The 22,028-nt window shown below is 35.6% G+C and overlaps 1 protein-coding gene across 1 annotated transcript in view; it reads left to right on the plus strand.

The window, feature by feature from the left end:
- NELL1 (neural EGFL like 1) overlaps positions 1-22,028 on the plus strand; it is a 709,438-nt gene that overhangs the window by 138,761 nt on the left and 548,649 nt on the right. The window contains exon 5 of the mRNA XM_015586345.2: positions 4,065-4,161. Within this exon, the coding sequence (XP_015441831.1) occupies positions 4,065-4,161 (97 nt within the window). The remainder of the gene's footprint in view (positions 1-4,064; positions 4,162-22,028) is intronic.

Raw genomic sequence — 22,028 nt, forward strand, 5'->3', positions numbered from 1 at the left:
AGAAGGAACAGGCCTAGAAGTGGTACATCCCTTCCACTCACAATACATGGCCACACCCAGCTGTGAGGGAGGCTGGAAATGCAGTGAGCCCAGGAGGAAGAGAAAGTGGGTTGCAAGAGAGTTTACCAGTCTTGGCCATGTACTTTATAGCACATGAGCTTGTTTCCCTTTTTCTTTCCCGAAGAATAAAGGGATTTTAAATGATTTGAGTGAGTAGCACAGATTTGGAGGTGTGGGTTCAAATCCCAGCTCTGTCATTCACAAGCTACTTAACCATGGACCTGTCATTTAACATTCCTGAACCAAGAACACCTACCTGATGGTGGTGCAGTAACGATTAAGTGAATTAACATATGGAAAACCCTCAGGATAATGCTTGGCACACCTAAGTGCTGTGTAGGCGATGGCGTTATGTCTGAGTGTGTCAGCTCCACTTTATTCAAAACTCAGCTCTAGTGTCTCCTTCTTTGGAAAGTCTTCTTTTTGGCAGGTAGAATTCTGTTTTCTTTTCTCTCCACTTCCACAGATCAATGCAATTACAGCGCTGAATTCTAGGGTGTGTGTGCGCGTGCTGTCTGTTTGTCTCAGGCATTTGACTTGAAAGCAAGGACTTGGCCATATAATTTTGGCCTGTGTGTATCCCCATAGGCAGCACAGTGTCGTACATGTTATAGTTAGATGTTTGTTGATGTGAAGGAAACTTCATTAACAAGAATACTGGAATATCAGAGGTTCTATTTCCTGACCACACTGGAAACCTAGGAGTATACTATATTAGCTTTATCTTTTCATTTCACTTGACTTGGGTAATACCAGATTTAAGTGACACATTGCTGTGTCCTCTCTGCCTAGTTCCATGAGCTAGTCCACCTAAACTGTACCCTAGGATTCAGAAGCCTTTCCCCCAAGATTCTGATTGTATTTGTCTGGCATGTTGGTATATGAGTATAGGTAGAGATGTGATAATCTTATTTCTTACTTTATGATATGTTATTAGCATTAGTCTGTGAAATACTCCTTTCTCCTTTATCATTCATTCATTCACTTTTGCCCCCTGCACCAATCCCATTCCCCCAGGAGAACACTATTGTATATTTTATGCAATTTGTATGTATCCTTGGCTAATAGATATAAAATTGTTTTACATGTGTGTATTTTTAGTTTACTGCGTTATCGACCCTTTGCTTTTTACTCTTTTAAAACTTTTCCTTTTAAAATCTTAATTTTATATAAATATTTTAAGAATGATTTGAAAAACAATCATATACCCTGCTCAGATTCTGCTTCTTATCTCTCTCTCTAAATAATAATGTGTGTTTACGTATATATGTCCTTATATATACACACATTATTTTGAACTCTTCGAATGTAAGGTGCAAACATTGCGATTCTCTATCCCTAAATACTTGAGTGTGTATTTCCTAAGAACAAGACATTTACTTAAATATACACAACCCAATTCTCAAAATCAAGAAATTTAGTATCAACACAATATTATTATGTAACTACAGTTCCTATTCAAATTGCACTAATTTTCCCAATAATATCTTTTATGAGATTTTTTTCCTGCCCCAAGATTCAATCCAAGATCCTGTCTGAATGTAATTTTTATGTCCCTTTGGTATCTTTTAATCTGCAATTGTTTCTCAGTCTGTCTTTATATTTCATGACATTGACATTTTAAAGAGCACAGGCAGTTATTTTGCGAAACGTCCCTCAAATTGCATTTGTCTGATATTTCCTCATGATTAGATTTCCTCTATGCAGGTTTTTTTCTTTTTTTACTACTGTGTTTTTAAGATCTCTTCATTTTGCTATATCTGTATCTAGTTTGCTGATTCTGCTTGCTGCATGAAATTCTCTAGTGAGACTACTTCTTGAAGTGAGTTGGCCAGGAAGGCAGCAGCCTTTGGTATCGGGGTGGGGGGCTCTTGATGGGGACTGTGTTAACACGTCCCTTTAACATGGGGACTGTGGGTCACTGCCTTGCTTTAGCTGCTAGTGGGCCTCAGATGTTTGCTTCCTCGACTATTTCTGAGTCACAAGGAGTTACTATACTTGTGAAAGATACGGCGGGATAGGAAGTTGATCTTTTTCACTGTTCTTTCTTTTATTCATGCACTTAATAAACATTGATGAAGGGCCTACTCTGCTCATTGGAGCTCACTTTTTAGCATATTGAAAACCTAAAAGGGTTCGAATTGGAATCTCTCACTCTGACAGATACAAATGTTTTAAAATGAAGGTTAAGATAAATAATTTGACAACATTTTCAATTCATTGGTAAAACGGCCATATAGAAAATTATGCTTCTGCCTTTTCACCTAGGTATAGTGATTTCTGTTTCTCTCTGGACTCCTCTGAAATTCCCCAACATTGAACATAATTTTTGCATCGTTATCTCCATAGTGCATAAATAATTGTGCATTCTACTTTCCTCCAGTGAAAATTATTTTGTATGCTTTCCCATATTTCACAACCTGCATATTTATCACTCTTAATGACTATAGTAAATTCTATCAAGCTGATCTACTATAACTTATGCATTTCTCTCATGTTGTAAATTTGTCTTGTTTCTAGTTTTTCACTAATATTGAGAAAAACGTTTATCAGGAAGTATATAGTAGGTTCTTGTGTTATAGCATTTTTGACTGTTTCATTTAAAATGTTTTATTCTAACAGACATAGGTTAAATTACTGTGGAGGAAACACAGCCTGTCTTTTTAAAGGAAACTTATTTTTCTTTGCTTATGTCTTGAGCCTCCATTTATAATGGAAAGATAATTAGTGGAGAAGGGCCTGATATATTTAGATCTCTGCCAGTTAAATAGTTTGCATGTATTATTAGGAAACAGCATGTTTCCAGTGGGGAACGGGAGTAATGGACAATGCAGCTAGGATATAAGGTGGTGGCTGACAGCTACGAACTGCAAAAGTCTCACAGTGGCCTTGACAAAACTGGACAATCTCTCCAGTTCTTCCACACTTTCCTTCTGAGAGCCACCAATGGAATATGTTACCCTCTGGCAGGAAGCAGTCAGCTTCATTTTACCGAGGAGGACTGATTAGTTGTTAGAATCTCTGGACCTACCTGGAGGTGACTCCTCCTGCAGCTGTTCTGAGCAAGGGCTGAGAAATGCAAGGAATGGACAGGGCCATCACGAGGAACTGAAATTCATGTATGATCACTCTGTCTCACCCCACTCAGAATCTTTTGAGCATCTAAGGGCAAGTTCAGTTCTCAGGCCAGCACGTCCATCCTCTTCTCAGCACTCAAGTTCTGAGAAGTACTTGTCAGGGGCCAGGTGGAGGCCTTTGATCAGCTGGTAACTGGGTACAGGGACTCTTTGTGACTAACTGAGGCTTGGTAGGGCAGAGTAGATGAGATAATTCAATTGTTCAGTAGGTATCTTCGAAGATCCTGGGGCTCTTGTCTTCTCCGTATTAGTTATATGTCTTCATATGTTATATTGTATATGAAGATATATGAAGATTTTATTCATTTATCTTTTGCTCCAGTGGGCAGGACTTTTTTTTTTTCTTTATCTCCTGTTTCCTTGTGTTGAGCTCAGAGAATAAAAAGTGCTCATAAGTATTTGTTGATTGGATGATGATGTTAGTAACTTGATTTTGTAGAGCAAGCATATTATCATCTGGGCAGCTGCTACTCACTTGTTTAGAGGAGTATAGCAGGTTATAATAGAAATGAGTAGCAGCTAAATAAACTCTTTATCCTTTTATCAAGCTGGATAAAGGGAGTGGATGGGCCTTGAGCTAGACAACTGGGGATTCTCATCCCAACTCTACTATTCTTACTTGGTTAACCCTCTGTGTATGGGGGCCAGTTTCGAATTTCACTCAGAGAACTCCTGAGGTTGTGAAACAAGTGTTGTCAAGAAACAGATCTCTACATTCATGTTACCTACCTGTCATTTAAAACATGCCACATAATTGGCTCCATCTCTATAGCAGCAGCTATTACCATGAGTACTTTGAACAACGTGTATACCTTTTGGTTCTGCTTTGAGCCTCTCTATTAGTAACTGTGTTCTTTGCCTCTACAGGATTTATGAACGTGTGATAGACCCTCCTGAAACAAACCTTCCCCCAGGAAGCAATTTATGGCTTGGTCAGCGCAACCAAAAGCATGGCTTATTCAAAGTAAGGACTACTTTCTACTTTTGCCACATGCTTTTTTATGTGCTTGATGTGAGTTAAATCTTTTAATGTTCATAATTTTATGAAGTAGGTGCTTCGAAACTCTGCTAGGCAGAGAGTTAAGTGACTTGCGCAGGGTCACACAGTTCACTCTGATGCTAGGTATGGATGATGGATGCAGAATGTAAATGATCCTAAAAATATTTCTCATTAACCTAATTCTGGGAGACTTAAGGTAATCTTTAAATTGGCTTCCATTCTCAGAATATACGTTAAATCAGTTTGGCGTGAATGTCTAGATACACAATAGGAAACAAATCTCAATGTCTATAAGCTTTGGTTTTCTTGTCTATAAAGAGGATAATAGTAACTGCATTATTGTACTTCATAGAAACATGAGGATGCAGTGATAAAATGAACTGAAGAAGTTAAAAACATGAAATTTTAAGGTAGTCTTGTTCTTCAGTAGGCTGGCAGAGTTTTGCTTCTGGCAATATGGTAGACTGGATATTTTAAAAATCCTCCTGTTTCAAAATGCCTATAAATATTAGATAAAACAAAAATGTGTTGAAATTTTTTTTTAATTAAAATTATTGGAGTGAATTGGTTAATACAATCAAATAGGTTTCAAGTGTACAATTCAGTAATATGTCATGTGTATACTGCATTGTGTGTTCACGACTCAAAGTTAAATTTCCTTCTGCCACCAAATATTTGACTCCCATTACCCCATCTACTTCCCTGCCCCTGTCTGTGTCCATGAATATCACATTGTGGTTTCCATTTGCATTTCCTTGACCATTAATGATGTTGAGCTCCTTTTCATGTGCCTATTGGCTATTTGCATGGCTTCTTTGGAAAAATGTCAATTTAGATTCTCTGCTCATTTTTAAATGAAATTTTTTTTTTGCTTTTGAGTTGTATGAGTTCTTTATATATTTTTTGATATTAATCTCTTATGAGATATGATTTGCAAATATTTTCTTTTATTCAGTAGGTTGCGATTTCATTTTGTTGATTCTTTTGCTTTTTATTTTTATGTAGTCTTACTAACTTTTGCTTTTATTGCTTGTGCTTTTTATTGTCATATCTGAAAAACTGTTGCCAAGATCAATTCAAGGTGCTTGTCCCCTGTTTTCTTCTAGTATGGTTTCCAGCATTTTGTTTTTTAAATCCATTTTAAATTAATTTTTTGTGAGTGTTGTAAAATAAGGGATCTAATTTTATTTCACATGTGAATATCCATTTTTCCCAGCACTGTTTATTGGTGAGACTGTCCTTTTATCACTGAATGTCATGACTCCCTTGTCAAATATTAGGTGACCATATACACAAGGTATTTTTTTGTGGGGATTCTTGATTCTGTTACATTAGTTTGTATATCTGTTTTTGTACCAGTATCATATTGTTTTGATTAGTATAGCTTTGTAGTATAGTTTGAAATTCAGAAGTATAATGCCTCCAGCTTAGTTCTTATCTCTCAGGATTACTTTGTCTATTTGGGGTCTTTTTTGGTTCCATACAAATTCTTGGATTTTTGTTTTCTATGTCTTTGAAAAAAAAGGCAAGGCTTTCAACTTTTCACTGCTGAGAATCATGTTACGTGGGCTTGTCATATATGGCCTTTATTATGTTGAAGTATATTCCTTCTGTGCTGAATTTATTGACCTTTTTATTATTATGAAAGAATATTGAGTTTTGTCAGATGCTATTTCTGCATCTCTTGAGATCATACGATTTTTATCTTTCATTCTATTAATGTGGTTTGGTCACATTTATTGAGTTGCATGTGTTGAACCATTCTTGAATACCGGAGATGAATCTCCCTTAATCATGGTATACGATCCTTTAATGTGCTTTTGAATTAAGTTTGCTGGTATTTTATTTTGGTTTGAATCTATATTTATCAGGATTATTGCCCTGCAATTTTCTTTTCTTGTAGTGTTCTTATCTGTTTTTTGGATCAGGATAATGCATAAAAACATCATATTTGTAACATGAGTTTGAGAGTGTTCCCTCTTTAATTTTTTGGAAGAGTTTGAGAAGGATTTTCTATATTCTTTAAATGTTAGGTAGAAGTCATTAGTAAAATCATCTGGTCCTGGACTATTCTTTCTTTACTTTTTTTTAAATAAAGGTATAATTTACATAGAAAAAATTTACCCCTTTAAATGTACGGTTCTGTGAGTTTTGGAAAATGTATACAGTCATGTAAACACCATCATAATTAAGACAAAAGACCATTCCATAACCTCCAAATATTCTTTTCTGCTGTTTTTTATTCAACTCTTCCTCATCCTAAACCACAACCACTGATCTGTTGTCTAGCCTTATAGTTTTTGCCATTCCAAGAATGTTACATAAATGGAATAATTTATGCATGTATATATGAATGTATTTTGAGATTCACCCAAGTTATCGTATATATCAGGGTTTTCTTCTTCTGTATTGTTGAGTAGTATTCCAGTTCTATTGCATAGCTGTACCACTGTTTATTTACTCCCCAGTTTATGGACATTTAGGTTGATTTGAGTTTGGGCATTTATGAATGAAACTACTAAAACCATTTGCATGCTTTTATATGAACAAAAGTTTTTATTTCATTTGTGTAAATATGTAGGAATAGGACTGCTGGGCCATATAGTAAATGTATGTTTGTTTAATTTTATAAGAAAAGCCAACATATTTTCCACAGTGGCCATACTGTTTTGCATTTCCACTAGCAATGTATGAGAGTCCCAGTTCAAGTCTTACATTTTAACAGTCTCTGTGGGATGAGAGAAATGGCTTAGATGCCATGAAAGCTTGGCAGTTGGGCAGAAACTCCTGAAATAAAGGCACGGCCCAGAAAACTTTTCATCTCTAGTGAAAGAATGGGCAGAAATCATTTACTATTTAGCATAGGGAGGCAATCCAATAAATTAGTCTTTCTTCACCTTATCTCCACATGGGAGAAAAATACTAGTTTTCTGATTAGAATTTCTGATGAGAATAGCCCTGATATACAGGCTTTGGATTTACTTTATCCATGAAGCTTAAGCAACTATTTTAAAGTGGTTCTGGGTTGAGTACCTTGGGATTCCTGATGAATGAAAAACAAATTATCATCTGCAACATAGACCTCACAAGATTCCCACAAATTAAGTTCATGCAAGTATGAGTTTTTAAGCCGTAATGAGTGAGAGTGGAAAGAAACAACAATTGTTTTCAATTAGCCATTAAAGGCCTGCAGAAATTGGAATTAGAAGGTAAAGAATTTTAAAAGTCCATTTGTTTAGAATGTTTAAAAAATAAAATAACAAATTAAAAAATGTGTGATTACTGGAGACAGTAAATATGACCAGGGAGATGTGAATCAAGAAGAACTTCTGCAACTGAAAATTTCATCGAAGTGAAAATGAATTAATTCAGTGAAACTGCTAAACAGTAGATTAGACACAGATGGGGAGAGTGTTTGTGAAATAGAAAATATCGTCAAAGTGATTACCTTAATTGTAGTGCAGAGATATAGAGAGGAAAATAGGGGAGGTTAAAAGATAGAGAAGATACATATATAAAAATATATTTTACGTGTATACACACATATATATTTGAAAAATTCCAGAAGGAATAGGAGAAAGAAATTGTAGGTGCCAAGATAATTATGATGGCTAAGAATTTTCTAAAACTGTTAAAAGACATCAATTCTCGTTACAGAAACACAATGAAATCAAAGTGTATATTAGGTATTACTGTCTAACAAGTCACTTAGAAAACTTAGACACTTATGCAACAGCCATTTTATAAAGCTCAAAATTCTTTGAGTTGATTGTATGATTTTCCTGGTCCTGGCTACACTGAATTCTTCTCGGCTTTCTAATGTTTCTGTGGTAAATCGACAGGTCAGCAGGTGGCAGGATGATCTACGATGGCCTCATTACATCTCTGGTAGTAGGCTGGCTGTTGACTGGTGTGCCTCAGTTCTCTTCCATATGGTCTCTCATTCTCTAGCTGTCTAGCTCAGGTTTATGCACGTGGCAGTCTTGAGATTTCAAGTATAAGAAGAGAGGAAGCCTTAGTGCACTAAGGCCTTTCAAGGCTCTGTTTGCTTGATCACAGATGCTAATAATATACTACCTACCTAAGGCAAGTCATCTGACCAAATGCAGAGTCAAGGGGTAAAGAAATAGACTCCATCTCCTGAAGGACTATTTTGTAATATTGCATTACAAGAACATGGATGCAAGGAGGGGAAGGATTTTTGACCATTTTAATAGTCTGTTACACAAATCAAGATAAATGGAAAGATAGCTATACCTAGACATATTAGTGGAATGGGATTCATAAATGTCGATAGTGAAGTGGAAAAAAGAAATAGGCCAAACAAAACATGAGAAAGCTGTAGAAACTCAGGCAATATCAGACATAAAGACCAAGAAGTTTACCACATAATGATAAACAATTCTAAAGATGCACACACCTAAAATATAAGCCGCAAATATGCAGTACAGTGTTACAGTGTACTAAGGAAGGGTGGTCTCCCTATAGGGTGCTGCGTCAACTGCATATCCCTATGGGGAAATAGCTAATCTTGACTTCTCTTTCACGCTACATGCAAGTCAATTCCAGGGGATTATAGATCTAAATCTGAAAGGTAAACAAGGAAAGCTTAAAAAGATAGCATAGAAAAATATCTTTATAATCTTGATGTAGGAAAAATATTTCTCAAATAAGATATAAAAGTAGTAACCACAAATAAAAAGGTTGACTTATTGGAATATGTTAAAGTCTGGAACTTTTCCCCCAATGTACATGACTAAGAGTAAAAGGGCTTGCTATAGAAGAAGCTACTCAAAGCATTTATATCCTACAAAGACAGAAAAAGCAGAAATTTAATGATAAAATATCCAACTTAAGATGTTAGAAAATGAAAATCAGAATAAGTCCAAAGAAAGTAAAAGGCATGGAAACATAAGCATACAAGTACAGAAATTTATAATGAGCAGGATACAGTAGTAAAGATCAAGAAAGCCAAAATTTGGTCATTTGAAGAAAAAAATCTGGAAGTTTAAGTGAGAAAAAATGAGTGGTCATAAAAAAAGTAGGAATTAAAAAAACAATACTGCAAAATTAAAAACGATAGTAATCATTAACAATTTTATTCTATTAAAATGGAAGATTAAAGTGGGAAAATTTCCTAAAAATACATAAATTATCAAAATGGACTTAAAAAATGAAAAATCAATAAGGTATGATAAATTCATTAAAATCTATTGGATTAGTGAGCATATATACATATAGAGCAAATGAACTCAAAAGTTAATGGTTGAAAGAGTGACCATTTAGCTCACAATTTTGTGAGTTGTCAATTTGGGTGGGCTTAACTGAATGTTCTTTGTATTCTCAGTGGGTTCACTCATGTTTCTTTGGTTAGCTGCTAGGTTTTCTGGGGACTGGCCTTAGCTGGGACAGCTCATCTTGGCTTCACGTGATCTCTCATTTTCTAGCAGTCTAGCTCAAGCTTGTTTATATGGTGGCTGAACAGGGTTTCCAGAGCTGGAGCAGAAGTGTGCACAGCCTTTTGAAGCCTAGACTTGAAATTTGCACTTTGTTTTTGCTGCATAATATTGGCCAAATCATGGTATAAGGCCAGATTTAGGAATACGGGAAATAGAGACTTGACCTTTTTATAAGATATGCTACAAATTCCCATTCCACAGGGCAGCAGTCAAAAAGGAAGCAAACAACTGTGACCATTTTTCCAATCTACCCTGTCTCTTCACCAAATAACCACTATGTTGAGACATTTTTACAGGGGGTTCTATCATATCCAAGGAAACAATTCCAATCTTAGATAAACTCTACCAGAGAAAAGAATAAATGAGTATACTACCCATCCCATTCATGAAGATAATATGACCTTGATTCCCAACCAGACAAGGACTGTATAATAAAGGAAGTGTACAAGCCAATATATTTTTGAATACAAGTTAGAATAGATTAAAAATTCTAAAAAGAATTAGCAAACTGAATGGTATCCAGATGTGTGTGTGTGAAGAGAGAGTGTGAGAAAGAGACCAAGGTGGTTATTTCAACAATGCAAATCTGTTTTTATCATCAATAAACTTAATATAATTCATCACATTAAAAGGAGAAAAAATTCCTATGGTTGTCAATACTGACTCATGGTAAAATATTCTTAGTAAAATAGGAATAGAAGGGAACTTCATTAACTGATAGAGTGCATAAATTAAACATACATAAAAACATCATGCTTGCAGCTTAAATATTAAGAGAATTCCTGTTAAAATCAGAAATCATATGATAATCCTTATAACCATTGTTTCTTTTCAACATTATACTATAGGTTCTTCCAGCACCCACAGTAAATATAAATACAAGTAATAAAGACTTAAAGGATTTTAAAAAAGAAAAATGTAATTATTTCCAAATTATGTAATTGTCCACATAAAAAATAGGATTCACAAATTATTAGAATTACCAAGATTGTTCAGAAAGAGTGCTGGATATAAAAACCAAAGACAAAATTAATTACATTGGTGAAGAAAAGTTGCAGCAGCAACAGCAACAAAAATGCAGCTAAATAGAATATTTCATTTATAATATCAAAAATGTATAAAGTACTTAAGGACAAATTGAAATATATACATGACCATTATGGAGCAAATTATAAAATCATATTAAAATTATTAAAGAAGATTGAAATGGGGAGTGTATACCATATTTTTGGAGAAGAAGGCTTAAAATTAGCAATGTCAGTTCTTCCGAAATTGATCTCTGGATTCATTGAACTTGTAATAAATTCTCAACAGGATTTTTTTTCTGATGGAACCTATAGGCTGATTCTAAAATTCATGTGGGAGACTTTAGAATAATGAAGACATTTCTGAGGAAGAAAAGGAGGGACTTTCTATTTCAGATATAACTTACTATAATAAGATATAACTTATATGGTTATAGCAATCAATAGAGAGAGTGTGATAATCAGTACAAGGATTGGCACATGAACCAAGAGAATGCAGAGACCAGAAGGAAACTTTTACATTACATGTGAAAACTTAGAAACTTGATACATAACTAAAGTAACATTCTTGACCAATGGAAAAAGACTGTGTTCATCAGTAAATGGTTAGGAAAAACAGTTATTTAAATATTTTATATATGCTATGTTAATTGATATAATTGATTCTTATATATTGTGTCAACAAAAGTTTAAAATACATATTTGGATACCATACAAAAAAATTGATTACAATTAAATACCTAAATGTGAAGGCAAAATTTGGAATTTTTAGAAGACAACATGGGAGCATAGCTTCATGATCTCAGAGTGGAGAATTTCTTAAGCAAGATTAAAAACTGTAAAATTATTAAAGAAAATATAAGTCGAGTGTATAAAATAAAACATCTGTTCATCAGAGAATATCTTGGTAAGAAAATCAATTAGAAAAGAAATAATATCCAATTAAAATGCTACAAATCAATAAGGAAGATTCTCATTATTCAATAAAAAATCAGACAAAAGATATGAAAGGTAAGTTCTCTAATGCGGAAACATGAATAACCAATGAATTGAAAGCAATTCAGTTTCAATAGTTATCTTAGGAATGCAAATTAAACCATATGAGATACTATTTCTTACTCATTAGTCTGGTAAAAATGAAAAAAAATAAATTTGACAGTGTTAAGTGTGGGGGAGGCAGCTGAGCCATTGTGGTGCAACTTGAATTGGTAGAACTACTAAGGAGAGCAATTTGGGAGTTTCTGTATAAAACTGAAAATGTGCATACCTTATGACACAGGAATCCAGCTTCTATACTTATTGAAGAAACTCTTGGTCATGTACCCAAGGAGATATGTACAATCATTATCACAGAAGCATATATTATTTTTTATAATTTTAAAAACTTGGAAAAAATTGTCAATAGGATAGTATTTAATAAAATTGTAATAGAATTATACAAATAAATAATGAAATCATTGAAATTAAATAAAAATTGAATTGCTAACCTAATATTGAGTGAAAAAGCAAGTATCAGGAAAATTATGGCATCAAATAATTCGTTTATAAATGCAAAACAATCCAATATATTGTTTATTTATATACCCACATACGTAAAAAGATAAATGAATGGGAATGATTAGCATAAATTTAGAATAGTTTACTTCTGAGAGGAAGGAATGGAAATTTATTAGGGGTGGGTATCCAGAATGCTTCAATTATAATGATAATATTGTATTTCTTCAGCTGGGTGGTGCATTTACAGTTCTTTGCTTTCAACCCTTTTATACACCATAAATATTCAAAATAAAAAAGTATGTTATAATTTTTCACAATGATAAATCATATATATGTGTGCATGTATCTATGTATATGTATATGTATATATATAAACACACATATGAACATATATATGTATTTATATATCTGATTCTTCCATATTTCTAAGAATCAATAGAAATTTGTATGTCTCAGTTCCGAGCTGACTCACATTTAATGCTGTTTCTTGTTTTTTAGCTAGTTATTTCTGGTGAAGTTACACTTTTTAGGGGCTTTGGGTCTGTAATGAAAGGCAGCAACTAGTTCCCAGCTCTGGAAAGAAATCAAAATCACAGGGCAAGACTTTAAAATTCCAATTCCCGTGCCCATCTTGATTAATGTTGAGAATCTACACTGTAGGGTTTAGAAATTTGTATATTTTTAAAAGACTTTCTCATTGATTTTGGTCTAGTAGGTTTTTGAAGGCTCAAATTTGAGTTCACTGACATAGGTAACATGTGTTGATGGTCTAGATTAGAATTTTGCCTTGGTCTCTAGAACAATCCCACACAATATGAGATGTGGTCAATAGTTGGCTTCTGCTTTAGTGACTGTTTAGATTATTGGCTCTCCAACTTTATAGTGCATTATCATCTCCTGAAGGGCTTGTTAAGACATAGATAGTTGGATTTTAGCAAAATGGTAGAGCAGGCAGGTCTGAGCTTCTGTCTCTTGTTTTATTCACAGAAACATCAAAAACAAAACAAAACAAAAATGATCAGAACCAGTTTTAGCAAATTTTTGGAAAACATTCAAAAGTTTATACCAACTAATTGAATTTTTAATAAAGAAAAAGGCAACATCAAAATAGGAAAGCTTTGTGGCATTTTTACTTGCCCTTGCTCCACACCAATCACAGCTCAAGGGCAGCCTTGAAGATGTCAGTTCATGTTTCCCGTGTGGGACAAAGGTCCCTGGTTCTAAAGAGAGGAGAGCAAACCGTAGTTACAAATTGTTTTGCATGTCTGTTTTGTCTGGGACTACCTGAAGGACTGATGGAAGGCACTCATTTCTGTTTTGCTTAATTCAGAACTTCCTCAGGCCAGAAAAGTGGCATGTATTGCATGAACATATTACAAAACTAACAAATATTCTGCAGCTACCAGGGGCAAAAGATTAGAGTACACACACACAGTAGCCCACCTAAAGCAAGGAGGAAAAGCTGGGGAGAAGATTCATTGGGCAATTAGGGCATTCAAATCACCCATGTAATAGAAAGCCATGTGCATGCCCAGAGCAAGATGCATATTCAGAAAAGACGTGAGAAAGGTCTAGGCTTTCACTTTGAGATGATTTCTATGGTTAAGTGCAGGCATGGCTAAGTGTTGAAGGAAGGTTCCAGCATACATCTATATATTAATGTCTCCACGTCTCCCTCTTCCTCCTTCCCTGCTCTCTCTCTCCCTCTCCTTCCCTCCCCACCCCACACTGCTCTCATCACTCTCTGTCCCTCTCCCCTCTTTACTTTCAAGTACATCTGTCTAAATACCATCTGAATATAATCTAAGGAACAGAGATATCAGTGATTTGACATAATAAGGAATACCGTCTCTGCAAAAAATAATTGGGAAGGTCATAAAATAAATAGATGACTACAGCATTCAACAATAAAACACAAGCTCAAGAAATCCTGGAGAATGGAGACAATCATTTCCAGAGTCACTGTGATATTCAAATGGCCATATTAAAATGATCACAAAGCAAATGAATAAAAAAGGAAGGTATTACTATTCAGAGGGACAAAATAAATGGACAGAAACCATCTGTGAGGAAGCCCAGATATTGGACTTCCTAGACAAAGACTTTAAAACAACTGTCTTAAGTGTGTTCAAAGAACTAAAGGAAAACATGGACAAAAAACTAAAGGAAGTCAGGAAAAGTATGTATGAACAAATGAGAATACCACTAGAGATAGAAATTGTAAAAAATGAACCAAACAGTTATCCTGCATCTAAGAAGTACAACTGAAAGGAAAAATTCACTATAAGAATTCACTAGTAAATTTTAGCACGTCAAAGAAAATCATTGAACTTGAAGATAAGGCAATTAAAGTTAACCTGTCTGAGTGAGACGCACAGAGAAAAACGAATGAAATTCAAAGCATGTGTGTACAGGAAGGGGAGTCAGTTTGCATTCATTCTGCCACATACTTCTTACTGGAACTTTTGCATTTCTTTCATCATTCTTATTACAATTTGAATGTATAGACAGGGTTGGGTTCATGGGCAGTTGATCTGTGCATTTCAATAAAGAGCTGTGCTTAGAAAGGCCTCATGACTGGTTTAATGTTCTGCTGTTGCCATCTTCAAGGTTATAGTAATTTGTGGACAAGGGACTCTGCAAGTTATATAGCTGTAACTGAGTATAATTTATGTGGGTGTCTACTTGTTTACTATTGTTTACTTTTTCTAGATTGGAAACTTTACTCAGGTCAGAGCCGTGCCTATTTTATTTATAAAGTGCTTACGATAGTAACAGAAACAGAGTTGGCAGACAGTGTATTCTTAAAATGAATGAATAAACCAGCTCTAAGTCAGTTTTCTTATCTGTAGAGTGGCAACGATATCTCTCATAAAAGTCCTGCTGATTATATAAGAATATACATTAAAAGCACGTGGCAAATTTTAAGTTTTCAATATGCATCCTTTTCTTAGGATTTATTGCTCCCTATATGCTTAACACTATACTATAGGAAATGATAGGCACTTTTCCTGCTTTTTAGGGAGTTTGAAATTAAGAGTTATATGCAGAATCTAAAGATCAAAAAGAACAAACTAATCAAAAGCAGATTCACAAATATAGTGGACAATTTGGTGACGGACAGAGATGAGGTGGGTTGAGGGGGCTGGGAGAATGGAGTGAAGGGTTAAAGAAGTACAAATTAGTAGTTGATAGTTCATCACAGGGATGGGGAGCACAGCAGAGGGAATGCAGTTAGCATTAATATGATGGCTAGGTGGAGGGCCAGGGGAGGGAGAGAGCAATTGGGGGGATCGTTTTATGAACTAAATAGATGTCTAACCAATGTACTATATGCTTGAAACTAATTTAAATAAATAAATTTTTTTAAAAAGTAAAAAATAAAAAATAGAGGGAGAAGAGTTATTCCTATTATCTATTTTAGGTTGATGAGTATATGATTCTCTGTAGATGTAAGGAGGCAGACCCTATTGTTTTCTGGGGCTCCAGCCCAAAGGAACAGGTAGTCCCAATGAGAAGGACCAGAAGGGGGTGGCATTTTCACATAGTTCATTTCCTTAGGAGTAACCCTGTGGAATGGTTCTTTAGAAGGGAGGGGGCCTTTCCAAACTCATCTCCTCAGAATCCTGTGTGTACAGCAGTGCTTCTGGCCATCCTTTGGGGAGGTGAAATGGCTAGGGTAGGGGAAATATGTCAGTGTCTCATTACAGAAATTATCTCCATCCATTTAATACCCCTATAAAAGAGGCAGCCCTCTCAGGTGAGAGTCAGCACATCTTCAGGCTTTTAATATTTATTTTGTAAAAGCTGTCTCCTGGGTCCAAGAACTAAGCCTGCTTTATTGCTCCAGAACTAAAAATGCTTCTTATGTGTTTTCAGGTTAAAATAGTATTATTCTCTATTTTAAATATTAATACTCTGCTTTATAGGCGAAGTAAAACAAAAACTCCTCACTTGTCAAACCCAATTTCTGGGCCCTGGTGGATCCTTATGCATAGTGCAATAAAAGTGCTGCTGATTAAAGAGCAGAAGATGGGGCCTGGCACATAAGCCTCTAACGTTAGGTAATTTCTATCCAAGATACAGAACACAAGCTGTGGATTTCTTCACTGCAAAACAGCATCCATTTGGGAAAATAGCTGGCCAGCAGTGATAGGCTTATCTGAATCTTCTGATTGTCATAGATTTTCATTATCAAGATGGTTGACTACCGCTCAATTTCCCTTTGATGCATTCTAAGCTGATTATGCTGTTACTACTTCAGAGGATAGAGAAATAAAGAACAAGCCTAGGTGAATGGCAGTGCATTATAGGATGCTTCAGTGGCTTGGGTCTTCTGGCAGTTTCCAAATAGTTGAGATCTCAGGAAGAATTCACATCCCAAAGCTTTTCACAGAGGCCATAGCTCTCTCACTGTCTCTCTCTGTCTGTTGGGTGAATTTCGATCTGAAACCTTTCCTTACCTGGGCATCACTGTCTCCCTAACAGCTGAGCTGTCACTGGGAAGTAAAATTGATTACAATTTTTTTTATGCCACAGCTGTTGTTTTTTACCTCAGCTGGTTCCCATAATTCCACAGATGGTAAACATATGTTTATAGGCACATAGAAAAATCAGCTATATTGGATTCCTCCCATCTCTCATTCTTAGTTTTCTTTTCATGTAGAAAGTCAAAGCCTCTGAGCTGGGGAATCTTATACATTTTGAATTAATGTTTCTGTGCATTAAGACTTTGGAAACAGCAGGACAGCTAATGATATGCTAATGAGCTGACAGTTTTTATTGATCGTAATGGAAGTCGACAAGTGTCTTTCTTGGCTTTTGTGCAAACTGGAATATTTTATTAACTGTCTTCGGGACAGAAATACATAATTGGTTGCATTTTTGAAAATCCTCCTTGTGCGTTTCCCCAGTCTTACTTTTTGTTAGCCTGTTGCCAAAGCTTGGGTCTCTGCCAGATTATAAACAGAACATATCTTCATCCATATATTTACATGCCCTACAGAAACTCTCCCCACCCCTTTTCCCTTTCAAAGCAATTTGTTTCAGTGTTTCAGCGTGCAGAAAAATAGAACCTTTTTCTTCATTGTAAACAGAGATCTGCAGGGAAATAAGAGCGTTAGAAAAGAATTAGCATTTGTTTGGAGGCAAAGCTGCTTTCATTTGTATCAGAAAGCCCTGAGTCTTAGAAGGGTTTGCCTAATCTTAGTTATTCCATAAGAGGGTAATAATGGCCTAATTTTTTCTAATCTTTTTTTTATTGCATCTTTCTGTATTTCTTCCTGTGAAATGAGAAATGTTCTTGGAAAAATGGAAATAATGGGCATTAGTTCTCCAAACAAAAATCCAATAATGTACAACCTGTCTGGTGCAAATTTATTTTTCAGTGCCTGGTGAGCTGAGTGCAGGAAATAGTGGCAACAGGTGGATGTATCAAAGGGGGAAAAATCCATTTTTCTCCCTGACATCAGTACTAATAGTAAAAGTTTATTAATTTGGGCTCTGCAATTAGGAATTTATTTAGCTCCTCAGATTGGCTGAGGTTTAGCAGTGCACGAACAATGAGAAAACAGATTGTTTAGCAAATTAATAGTGTAAATAAGATCGCAGGGGTGATATTAGGTTACCTAAAAAGACTTCTGTTCTCCAACACTGAAAAACTGTTTTACCAAACTGTCAGCATCTAATGTAAATAATTCGTTATGGACAATTAAATAGTATCTACGATTTAGGCACTTAAGATAGGACCTCATGTTGATAACAGGACCTCATTGCAGCAACATCTTGTTTGCTCATGTAACTATGAGACTTTCTCAAATGACATATTTTTACTTATACCATGTTATAGTGGCCCGGCACTGGTTTTGGAGTTAGTAGGCCTGTAGTTTATGGCCTAGGATTAAGGTATCCTTTAGGAAAGCTACTAAAATATCAAAACTCTAGGTTTTGTGGGTCAGGTGACCAGGTGATCTGGTCCTAGATCAGGCCCTAGATCTGTAGTCCTCACTAGGTGTATCAAAATCACCTTGAAAGTTTTTTCAAAATATGCATGACTGTCCTCTCTCAACCGCCTCTACAATTCTAAACCTCTAGTTTAAAAACTAATATCCTACATGATTTTCATAGACTCTAATGGCTCTGAAAATTATTTTCAATATTATATAATTCATAGTTTTCAGGAATTTGATGCTTCTTAGGTATTTATTGTGCCTACTATGTGAAATATACTATAATAGGACCTGCAGGGGATACCGATATGAAATATGATTTTTGCTTTCATAGTGTTGATAATTTTCTGCTGGTTGCCATTCAGTTACAAATTAGGGAGATTTTGCTCTCTTCATATGTTGGTTTCGGATGCTATTTTCACCACTGAAGTTTTAATGAGTAAACCCTCTTTCTCCAAAAGAAACACATGATTGGCAATAGAGCGGGGTTTTTCAGAGTGACCTTTCATTAAATCGTCTGGGACAGCTTTTAAAAATGTAGATTCCTGGGCCCACTCCAACCCCACTGAAACAGAATCTGGGGGTTGGCCCAGGAATCAGGATGTTAAACACATATTCAAAGTGATTCATAAACTCAACGTTTGAGAAGCATTGCCACAATGAATGATATGAAATAAAGCATAGGTCTGAAAAAATGAGATTACTGAGGTCAGCTAATATATGCCCAGCTAGAGTTGCATTTTTCAGTTAAGTGTAGATGTATTTAAAGTTAAGTAAAAAGAAATAATAGAAATTCTATCTTTTGATCCCTTATTTCATCTTTTTTGGGAGAAGTTGCAGTATTTGAAGGCAAAGTTTCATCTATAGAAATCCTCATAGATGATTTTTCTGGGAGAAATAGGTTGATTGAGCTACTCTGCAGTTTTATACTTTTTAAAACTCCTTTTTTTTTTGTGGTTTGGTTTTCTAAAGAAAACTACATACTTAACAAATGCTTTTCTTATTGATAAATGTCCAGGCACTAAATAGTCCATATGGCAATTCAATGCAAGACCTGATGGTTCTTGTTCTGGGGAAGTGCTGGAATAAATACACTTGTATGTCTTTACATGCATACACACAACACATACACACTCTTTATGTTGCAGTTGGTATTTATACAGATATTGCTGCCCTTCTTTTAATCCAGCATGGAATCACATTCATTCATATAAATGAACATTCATTCCCAGCTTGACTCATTTGGCAAGAACACGTTTTCATGCCATTATGTGGTCTGAGCCTCATGACCTTTCCGCGGAAAAAATACCAAGTGCTTGAGTTTTTGTATTAATGGACACTGAGAAGCTGTCAGCCCTTATTTCTGTTTTTGTTCAAAGTTGACATCACTGACCTTTATGTAATGATCTGTGTAACACACAAGTGTGTGCCAGAGATTAAAAGTGGAGAGACAAGTGAGGAGGGAGGCATGTAGAAGAAAGATGTGAAAGAGGCAATTTGTAATTTATAATGTTACAAAATCAGTAGTCACTTAAAAAAAAAAATACAACAAAAAACAGAAATGCCCTGTACTGTATTGTGTTGCTATAGGAGGAATGGATGGAATACCCTTTTCAAGTGGATTTTCCATTTGTTTTTGGAAAGGTAATTAATACGATGACAGATGTACTCCAGGTTTCTAAGTGCTCTTTCCATAGTTGATAAAAATAAGAATGATTTAGGATCTTCTGACGAGTGGGTTGTAGATGATCGACTCTAACCTGGTACCTGTGCTTTCACCATTTCCGTATACCTCAGGTGACCAACTGTCTTTCTTCGCATGGGAGTCTCTCAGTTTAGCACTGAAAGCCCTAAATCCTAGGAAAACCCAGGTAATTGGTCACTCTAAATTCATCTATATTCAGCCTGATAAGACAGATGTTGTCTAATGTGATATTCAGTGTTCTGTGATGGTCTTTTCTTTGATGGAAATCTATAGCTTTCTGTCTTTAATTCATTTTTTTTTCTTTTAACTGGAAAGGTAGCAAATGCGCAGAGATCTAAATTGTAACAAATTCAGTTTGTACACCTGTTTCGCTGACCTAGCACTTGAGTGCTGGTAGGACATTTAGCTTCTGCATACAGCACTTTCTTTGGCAGGTTAATCAACTGAAGCTTGGAGAAGGTGGTTGACTCTTGTCTAAATTCACCCAGTCAGCCAGAGATAGATCCAAAACTTGGACCCAGGTCCCCTGGGTTCCAATCCTATGGTTTTCTCAAAGTTCTTGGATGTGCTTGAAAGGTACCCTGTCCTCTTAAAGGAGTTAATTTACTTTGTAAAACTGAGCAACTTTATACCAGGAAGAAGCTGATGCACTTAGATTGCACTCCATTAATTGCTCCCTGGAAGTCCCCTGCAAGAGATTATGAATTCATACTGGGGAGCAGTGTCAGGGACTTCCTTCCCATGGTGAGGCTATCTGCTCTGGTAATCATAAACACTGCAACATCCTTGAAGAGGAATAGGTTAGTAAATGTATCTAATTCTGAGGAAAAGGTCTTGTTATCCTGTTACTTCTATTAATATTTCCAATTAATATTTTATCTCGAAATAATAAGCAGAAGACAGCATTTGCTGATTATCTTCTGCTGTTTGGAAGATGAGCACGTAAATGTTATTTCCTCTGAAAGACTTGCACACTATCTTAAGCTTGTATTTTATTTATAGATTAAGCTCAATATTCTAAATCAGCTTCTACATTTTCCATCTGTTCTGTAATATCTCTTCTATCAAATCAGGAAAAAAAAAAAAAAACCCTAAAAACAGGATTTTGGAATTCAACTTGAAAACTCTAAATGCCAAGTCAATATTTTTATTGGGAGGTGGCAGCCCTGATGAGTTTCTTGAATTAGCGCTCTACTTCCAGACTAAGTTACAGAATTTAAAGACCACCTTTTACTCAATGAGATATTGAGCAAGCCTTAAGAATCACCAGCCAAGACTCATGTTACTTAATTAGCTGAGAGCAAAGATTGTTAGGGAATTTTCCCCATGTCTAATTTTATTTCCATGACTAGTTTACTATGCTTCTATTTTCTTTTTGATCCCACTTAAAAAAAAAAATCATGTAAATCAGGAATATTTAATGATTTTTATTGCATCAATGACTTTTTAGTCTGATAGTTGAAGAATATTTACTGTTGGATCCTTAGCGCTATTGTTACCGGAGAGTGGGCTTCCCTCTCAGCACATTGTCCAGGCTCTTGATGTCTTGAACAGAGAATTGAGCAAGACACCAAAATACAGGAGAAAAGAATAGCTTTATTAAAAGGGAAAGTACAGCAACAGTACACTTCCAGATGTGGAAGTGGCCCGAGCAAGAGAAGGGTGGCTCAGAGTCTCAAGGGCTCAAGGACACAATAACAGAGTCTTTGGGGTTTTTATCCTTATTTGCTGTGAGTGGTTACATTTCTTAGAGGACTGGGCTTTCTTGATTGACAGCTAACATTGACAAGACTCAGTGACTTATCATTTGCTTTCTGCACGTGTTTGTTCTCAGAATTCAATTGGTTATAATGATATTAATGAACTTCTGGGCATATGCATCATATTGTAATGATGGTATAATGAGACTCAGGTGAGTTGAAGGTGGAGATCTTCATTGAGCAGGTGTGAGTGACTGGCTGAAACTAGTACTCAATTTTCTGCTTGTTTCCTTGTATGAGTTACTTTTCATCCAAAAATGCCTCCTGGCTTGCTTAATTGTGAGCGGACTAGAGAGGACCCTTTCTAGAATAGGATGACCTCAGCGTCTTTGTAGGTGGACCTGAAACCCCTCATTTAACTTTCTTGCCTAACCTTTTTCCAAGAGCCATGAACCCCCTTTTTGTTAGTATGGATGTTGAGGGTTGGGAGGTCTCTT

The sequence above is a fragment of the Pteropus alecto genome, unplaced genomic scaffold (assembly GCF_000325575.1).
Source record: "Pteropus alecto unplaced genomic scaffold, ASM32557v1 scaffold71, whole genome shotgun sequence".
Lineage (NCBI taxonomy): Eukaryota > Metazoa > Chordata > Mammalia > Chiroptera > Pteropodidae > Pteropus > Pteropus alecto.